Below are 8,261 nucleotides of genomic sequence, written 5' to 3' on the forward strand. Positions count from 1 at the left end.
CAGCCATCCCAACTTTTGTGCGCTCCGCATTCTTCCAAGCTTGTCTGTTTTCGTGGTGCCTTTTGCGCGAAGGGTTGGCCATTCCTCTGAATGCCAATGTCAGATGCCCGCTCCTCCGAGCGACTCCTTTTCCCTACATCTTCATGCCCGTTTTCCCCCAAACGGTCGTGCGTGTGCTGACTGCCCTCAACGCAGCCCTGCTAGGTCCCCCACGTTTGCATGCTAAGTGTTTCTATGAGTGCTTGTCCCACTCTGATACCATCTGTCACGGACTTAGCTGGTTTTGCCTAAGTCGTGCGGCACCCTTGCGTGTCCGTCCGCAAAGGTTAGCCTCCCCGAAGCATCCCATTGTCCCTTAGGACCAACAAAAGAGAGAACGGGTTAGAGAGAACGCCTCAATCGGGATCCACAAGCAAACATCTCCGAAAAACACTTCATAGACAATGCAAATTACAAACAAACTTTACAAGCTCTGAACAGTGGCACAACAAAGGGTAAAATGGTCCATTATAGACTGAAAATCTCTCGCACGTGTCCACATGATACAACCTTTATTTACAAGCCTAAAGAGGCCACCAACCCAACTAAAGTGGGACTATTAAGCCTTCAGCCGCCCCTCTACCTGCTGTACAAGGCATGAACATGCCAAATGACACGGACATGTATAAGCATTACATCGAACACCTTGTTTAGAAGTTTGTCCGTGACAAGGAGGCGCATTGTAGATGGAGCAGAAGATTGAAGACTCAGCGAAAGCGAGGAGTTGCAGTGTCGACAAAGGCTTTAACGAGGACGTCGAAGGAATAAGTGGGGGAGAATGTCACGGACAAACTTCTAAACAAGGTGTTCGATGTAATGCTTATATATGTCCGTGTCGTTTGACATGTTCGTGTCTTGTACAGCAGGTAGAGGGGCGACTGAAGGCTTAATAGTCCCACTTTAGTTGGGTTGGTGGCCTCTTTAGGCTTGTAAATAAACGTTGTGTCATGTGGACACATGCGAGAGATTTTCGGTCTGTAATGGACCATTTTACCCTTTATTGTGCCACTGTTCAAAGCTTGTAAAGTCTGTTTGTAATTTACATTGTCTATGAAGTGTTTTTCGGAGATGTTTGCTTGTGGATCCCGATTGAAGCGTTCTCTCTAACCCGTTCTCTCTTTTGTTGGTCATAAGGGACAATGAGATGCGGGGAGGCTGATTTTTGCGGACGGACACGCAAAGGTACCGCACGACTTAAGCAAAACCAACTAAGTCCGTGACAGTATGGCACATCAAGAGATTCAATTCAAATACTAGTCCTAGAGAATTGGAGCCAGTAATTGTGGTAATAGAAAAAGTCAAAAAAGGAAGCCTAAAATAATAGAGAACAATAAAAGTAGAACCAAAGCATTTTCAATATATAAATGACAAGTGGCACTTATTGAACAAAAATAATAAGGTAACATATTGGAACCATGTTTATATCAGAATCATTGACCATCCCTTTGCTTATGGATTTAAAACCAAACTAAATGAAGAACAAATAACATCAATAGTGAAAAAGGACACCGAGAGAATTGAGGATGGTTGCATATTTGGCTGAGGAAGAACAGCATCTCACATCATTGTCCAGACCATCATACAAGGAAAAACGAACATTGAGAATACTGAACTACTCTCTCCACTTATGTTGTTGGTCATCTTATTTCCTATCCCTTCCAGTGTAGAAGATTTAGAAGCACTTTCTGTGCACAATCGAAGGGCCGGACTCATCGTATTCTGCCTTAGCAATCCACATCTGCAAAGGATAATAGTTTGTCAAGAGTAATTCCAGTTCAGACTTATAAGATATTAGAAGAAAGAAAGGAACATTGGTTGCATATCTTATAGCATTTAATCCCCAAAGAATGAGCAGGCATACTATTATAAAGTTGATAGTAGAATAGACCTGTTGGAAAGTGCTAAGGGATGCCAAGATAGATCCTCCAATCCAAACACTGTACTTCCTTTCTGGTGGAGCAACCACCTTGATCTTCATGCTGCTAGGTGCGAGTGCAGTGATCTCCTTGCTCATCCTATCCGCAATGCCTGAGAACATGGTGGATCCTCCACTCAGGACAATGTTACCATACAAGTCCTTCCTTATGTCCACATCACATTTCATGATGGAGTTGTATGTAGTCTCATGTATGCCTGCAGCTTCCATCCCAATCATGGATGGCTGGAAAAGAACTTCAGGGCAACGGAATCGCTCAGCACCAATGGTAATAACCTGCCCGTCGGGTAGCTCATAGTTTTTCTCCACCGATGAGTTGGTCTTTGCCGTCTCCAGCTCCTGCTCATAGTCAAGAGCAATGTAAGCCAATTTCTCCTTGATGTCTCGAACGATTTCACGTTCTGCTGTGGTGGTGAAAGAGTAACCACGCTCTGTCAGAATCTTCATGAGGGCATCAGTGAGGTCACGACCTGCCAGGTCTAGACGAAGAATTGCATGCGGGAGTGCATACCCTTCATATATAGGAACTGTGTGGCTGACACCATCACCAGAGTCGAGCACAATACCTGTGGATGTTAATATCACATTAGATAACTGTTTTAATCCACCCTAGCATAATTCTGCCTCTTAGCATTGAATATTTTTTTCCATATATACTATCTTCAAGCATCTTTAACGTTATCCCAGCTTGTATGTATATATCTAGCTCAGCTAATTCATGTTGTAAAGATGGTTTATCATTGCACAGAGGTGAATGGCTCAGCTGTTCAAAATATTAAAGATACTGCATATGGCACAGAGGTCACTGCCTTGATGGACAAAAGATAATTAAATGAACAGGGCTATATGGTTTATGGACATGCACAAGCATGCTCGAGTGAGTTCAAGATGAACTAGATCAATCAAATAGATCTTTGTTTGTATGAGACAGCAAATTTTACTAATATGCTGCCTCAAACTGTAGCCTAATCCCTTTCATAACGCATCCACACTCTCCCAGTTGATCAGTTAATCTTCTCCATGGACTATATAACAATCTATGAACCACAATTATAGATGTCTTTTTCTTACACTGAAAACTAAAACAAACATAATATGCAGAATCCATAAAAATGAACCATTCTGGAGTGACATATTATAGGTGAAAATAATGTTACCTGTTGTTCGACCACTAGCATAAAGAGACAGCACGGCTTGGATGGCGACATACATAGCTGGAGCATTGAAGGTCTCAAACATGATTTGAGTCATCTTTTCACGATTCGCCTTGGGGTTAAGAGGTGCCTCAGTGAGAAGAACGGGGTGTTCCTCAGGCGCCACACGGAGCTCATTGTAGAAAGTATGATGCCAAATTTTCTCCATGTCATCCCAGTTACTCACAATACCATGCTCAATTGGATATTTCAGTGTCAAAATACCTCTTTTGGATTGAGCCTCATCACCAACATAAGCATCTTTCTGGCCCATACCCACCATCACGCCAGTGTGTCGTGGTCGACCCACAATGCTAGGAAAAACAGCCCTTGGCGCATCATCTCCAGCAAAACCTGCCTAAAGAATGAAAGAACACAAATTTACATCATTTAGTATCGACAGCCATGTCAATGGTATTTTATGAAGAATAAGGTTCTCTTAGTTACAGAATGGTGATCAACGAGGAGAGAAAAAAATGGAAGCCATTAACATTGTTTTAAACATTTCATAGTTCTAATACAAAATCATGTGCCAAGAAATGAATCATGTCATTGATTATTGTCAGGAATAAGGCAAGCTATACCTTGACCATTCCAGTTCCATTGTCGCACACGAGAGGCTGAATATCTTCACCATCTGCCATCTTCTACCTCTGATAGGAAAACGGAAAGCCAGGTTGAGAAGAAGAGACTTGTATCAAATCAGAAAGAACCCAAGAAAAATTTACATGTGCAATTTATGTAGCAAACATAGGTGATAAGTTCAGAGTATTGTTAGATCCACTAGTCATTGACTTGATTCCTATGTGCCGATACTTGTTTATATCTCAATATAAGTTCCAAAATTAACAAGAAACTGCCAAAATTCTAGCAAAAAAGTTTCAGCACCCATTGATAGTTGCCTGCAAGATGGCTTCAATAACCATAATAAGCAGCTTCAGCCAAACAAGGCGACTCATTTAAACTACATTTCACGGTTAAATAACAACAATATTCTACAATATCTGACGAATAACCCCAATCCCCGATCTAATTTAAGAGTACTATTAGGAGTCGGAAGTCTACTATGCATAACATAATAAGAGGGACAAATTATTCCCGACTCGAGTGTCATTTTCTCGCACATCGCAATGAAAAAGTAGATAAAGGAGAGATGAAACCAGGAAATCCAGAAATCAAAACGGAGTGGGATCAAGTTTGTTGATTCTTACCACCAAGAAATGGACAGGCAGGGCAAAATAATGATGCAGCGATCTCCGAGTCTAGGATTTCTCCCTGCGTCTCTCCGACCTTGGGGCTCTTAAGCTTGCTTGCGTCAAGGGACGGCGTTTGGCATCGAAATAGGCGGGCAAATGCTGGCGCGAGGTGGGATGGTAAGAAGCCCGAGTCGCGCGCTGCGGAGGTTGGAGCGTGCCGCCCGGTTCTTCCGCCCACGACCCGGTGCGTTCGGGTGGCAAACCGGTTCGGAAACCCACGGCTTGGCGTCTCATAAACACGAACCCGGCCGACGGCGCGTTTGGGTTAGATGAGGAATCCGCGTACTAATGCCGACCCTCCTAATCCAATAAAATTATATTTGAATATACTTAATTGAATTAATTTGGATATTTGTATGAAAATAAATATCTGAGTTCATTTTGAAATGAATTCGAGTACTCTGTTAATTGTGTGTTGAATATATACTTGATTGAATGTTGGACTTTGGACAAGCATAAGTTCATATCAGATTTTTGGATCAACGAACTGTGTCAACGTTCCATGCCAAACAATATAAATGAATTAATGGCATAATACTTGTAACTACGTGGCCGTACGAGTTTTACCCATCCCATGCGACTCCTTCGCAAACCTGATTAATGGGGCTCCGCTCGTGGGTCCCACGGTTGAGCTTTGTGAGACAACGGCTTAGGACGGTTTAGGGTCGTGGGGCAGAACTGCGGGGACATCAAACATTATCCCAGAAAGTGATGAGGGTGATGACATGCGCGACCGGAGAGACAGCATAGGCGAGCAGTTCACCGACTCATTTGACACGTCAAACGCGCGACCGTTCCCAAGTTCGCTCGTCAGAGTCAAACTCTGAGACCGCTTCTCTTCCGCGGGCTCACCACGTCGGTCCTTCAACGGTCAACGTTCAAAGCCAAACCAACCTCACCCTCCGTTTCAATACCCACCCCCTTCAAATGCCTCCCAACTCTTCCCCTACACTCTCGTCTCATACCATTCCCCTTCTCTTCTCCTCTCTTCCTTCTTCGATCCTGATTTGTCTCAGCGGAGAGCAGCGAACTGTCAGTTAAGCTCCATACGGCCGCCTTCTCTCTCCATGGCCTCGGTGACCGCACGCATGTCTAGCTCAAGGATTCCCTCTGTGAAGAGGATTCCCATCGCCAACTCGATGGCGGAGCAACTGATTCCCGCCGCCTTCCGGTGCCCCATATCTCTCGATCTCATGAAGGATCCGGTGACGTTGCATACCGGGATCACATACGACCGTCGGAGCATCGAGGCGTGGCTCGAGCTCGGGAACCTGACGTGCCCAGTGACCAAGCAAGCGCTCGAGAACGAAGACCTCGTGCCGAACCACTCGATCCGGAGGATGATTCAGGACTGGTGCGTTGCCAACCGCTGCTTGGGCATCGAGAGGATACCGACGCCGAGAATTCCGGTGACCCCGACCCAGGTGTCGGACTTGCTGTCCGAGATCAGTGTTGCCTGCCGTCGCGGCGACAACGCACGGTGTCGCGAATTGGCCAGAAAGATCAAAGCTTTGGGCAGGGAAAGCGAGCGGAATCGAAGGTGCATCATCTCGGGCGGCGCTGGTCGTGTTCTTTCCAATTGTTTCAGCGAGTTGGCGGCTGAGTCATTGGAGAACCCCAGAGCAGGTGTCATGGATGAGATCCTTGCGGCTTTGGCCGCATTCCTCCCTCTTGATGAAGGCTCATATCTGCAACTCGCGTCACCCAAGCCTTTGGACTCCATCGTGTCTGTTCTCAAGTCCGCGGATTTGGAAGGAAGGCTTAATGCAGCCCTGGTGCTAAAAGAGCTCGCTTCTTCTTCGACTCCGGACCGCATCGAAGTCGTCGCTAGAACAGATGGTTTGATCGAAGCATTGGTGAAGCTAATCGAAAAGCCTATATCACCTCGAGCCACCAATGCCTCGATGGTGACCGCATTCTACTTGGTGGCCTCGAGCGAACGGATCGCAGCGAGGTTCGTGGAGATGGGAATCGTCTCCTTGCTTCTGGAGATCCTCGTCGACTCGGAGAAAAGCATGTGCGAGAAGGCGTTGGGAGTGCTGGATGGCGTCTTAAGCTGCAGCAGAGGCAGGGAGATGGCTAGTGCTCACTCCCTGGCAGTGCCGGTGCTGGTGAAGAAGACGTCTCGGGTCGCCGACATGGAGACGGAGTTCGCTGTGTCGGCCCTTTGGAAGCTCTGCAAGAATGACGACGAGGGAGAGCGAGTGGTGGAGGCGCTTCAAGCGGGGGCTTTCCAGAAGTTATTGCTCTTGTTGCAGGTTGGCTGCAAGGGAACAACCAAGGAGAAGGTCAGTGATCTGCTGAAGCTTCTGAATCGGAAAAAGAGGAGCTCGGAATGCATTGAAACAGTGGACCTGAGAGGCTTAAAAAGGTCCTTCTAATGGAGTAGATGATCACCATTTTGTAGACAAAGAGCACGTAGAATATCTCGATTGCGATCGATCCAATGTACAAAATTGCACACGATGATTCGCAGTGATGAATACACAAGTTAGCTTCTCACAAGGTGCAGAAATGTGCTCGAGTACTGCTGCTTGCTATCTTAGTTTGATGAATCCCAGAAGAAGTGTAGCAAGTATTTAAAGAGGTTGACGAACAACAGTTGACTTGACCGGTCCAAATAATTGACACTTCGCCAAGTAGGCATAGTATTCGGACTGACTGCCATTTGAACGGGACATAATCGGCGTCCCGTTTGAATTCACATTCAACAACCATCAACTAAGACCCAGCTATATATGTGGTCAACGAACGCGACTTTTCTATTACGGCAAGCTGGGATTGACCTAAAAAATTGTCATGCAGAATACCATCCATGACACCCATAACTTCTCTAAAATAGGATGATCGATCACCGGATGGCGCCAAAAATACTTATCGATTTCTATTATGACAAACAATTATTATCCATGAACACTTGAGCACTCATGAGAACAAAAGTGTTCTGCAACACAAGAGTTCGTGTTGTAAGAGGGAAAAGTTTGATGCTCCTTCATCCGAAAGCAGAGACAAACCAATAAAGACTCTCTTGGACAAAAGCCACCATTGTTGGTCGAACCGTGATGGACCTTTTGGTTTTGGTTGGTAAGTACTTTTGGAGTCGTGATCATTGGTATTGGTATCGGTGTTTTGGGAGGATATGGAATCTTAATATCGAAAGACTTTTATAAGAAAAAAATTAAAAAAACTTAAATTTTGATTGTTCTGTAAATATCTTATGTTTCTTTATTCGTCTTGATAGAGGAGGATCTTAGGTTATCAGTCTAAGGTGGGTTTTATCAGCCCATAGCCCATCTTTTTTTATCTAATCCTAGATCAAAGTTAGAGGGGTGTAGGGGCTACGATTTTAGGGCAAAAAAAAAATCGTAGCGAGTAGTTTTTGGCAACAACAACTTGATTCAAGGAGAAGGAGAAAAAGATAAAAAAATAAGAGAAAGAAAAGGAAGAAAATAAGGATAATGTAAAGAGACTGTTCTCAATCATCCAGCAGTATTTTCATCTTAGGTTAGATCAGATCTACAATATATTCTTGCTGTGATTACTTGAGAGGAATTTGAATATTGTATACAGTGATGTGACCCTTATATCCCAGTTATTCTTTTATAATTATTGCTAGGATTTTGGGTAAGAAATTGAGATTTGTATATTTATTATTTTTATAGTGAATTATTTCTAGTTGATCCCGTGGTTTTTACCCTTCACATTGAAGGGGTTTTTCAAGTAAATCTTGATGTTCTATTTGATTATGATTCTATTTAATTCCGCTACATATTATGGCCTGCTAGTATTTGTTCATATACAAAAGTTTAGTTTTACTTTATACCCCATCAACTGGTA

At 44.3% G+C, this 8,261-nt stretch overlaps 2 protein-coding genes across 2 annotated transcripts; one reads left to right on the forward strand and one right to left on the reverse strand.

Moving 5' to 3' along the window:
* Positions 1-1,400: 1,400 nt before the first annotated feature.
* On the reverse strand, positions 1,401-4,558 carry LOC135617548 (actin-like). Its single transcript, XM_065117890.1, has 5 exons — positions 4,380-4,558; positions 3,753-3,821; positions 3,133-3,526; positions 1,928-2,541; positions 1,401-1,777 (listed from the first exon to the last, which is right to left on the reverse strand). Exons 2-5 carry the CDS (start codon positions 3,810-3,812, stop codon positions 1,712-1,714), a joined length of 1,134 nt encoding a protein of 377 aa, XP_064973962.1. The 5' UTR covers positions 3,813-3,821; positions 4,380-4,558; the 3' UTR covers positions 1,401-1,711.
* An 812-nt stretch (positions 4,559-5,370) lies between these two features.
* LOC135617547 (U-box domain-containing protein 21-like) lies at positions 5,371-6,929 on the forward strand. The gene has a single exon (XM_065117889.1). The coding sequence runs from the start codon at positions 5,492-5,494 to the stop codon at positions 6,803-6,805; it is 1,314 nt and encodes a 437-aa protein (XP_064973961.1). The 5' UTR covers positions 5,371-5,491; the 3' UTR covers positions 6,806-6,929.
* The last annotated feature ends 1,332 nt before the right edge of the window (positions 6,930-8,261 follow it).

Source organism: Musa acuminata, chromosome BXJ2-7, assembly GCF_036884655.1.
Source record: "Musa acuminata AAA Group cultivar baxijiao chromosome BXJ2-7, Cavendish_Baxijiao_AAA, whole genome shotgun sequence".
Lineage (NCBI taxonomy): Eukaryota > Viridiplantae > Streptophyta > Magnoliopsida > Zingiberales > Musaceae > Musa > Musa acuminata.

Bases quoted from the DNA above. Each gene is read 5' to 3' on its own strand.
- LOC135617548 (XM_065117890.1), bottom strand. From the start codon at position 3,812: ATGGCAGATGGTGAAGATATTCAGCCTCTCGTGTGCGACAATGGAACT. The intron at 3,527-3,752 runs GTATAGCTTGCC...TTCATTCTTTAG, and splicing joins ATGGAACTGGAATGGTCAAG to GCAGGTTTTGCTGGAGATGA. The intron at 1,778-1,927 runs GTCTATTCTACT...TATCCTTTGCAG, and splicing joins CCCTTAGCACTTTCCAACAG to ATGTGGATTGCTAAGGCAGA.
- LOC135617547 (XM_065117889.1), top strand. From the start codon at position 5,492: ATGGCCTCGGTGACCGCACGCATGTCTAGCTCAAGGATTCCCTCTGTG.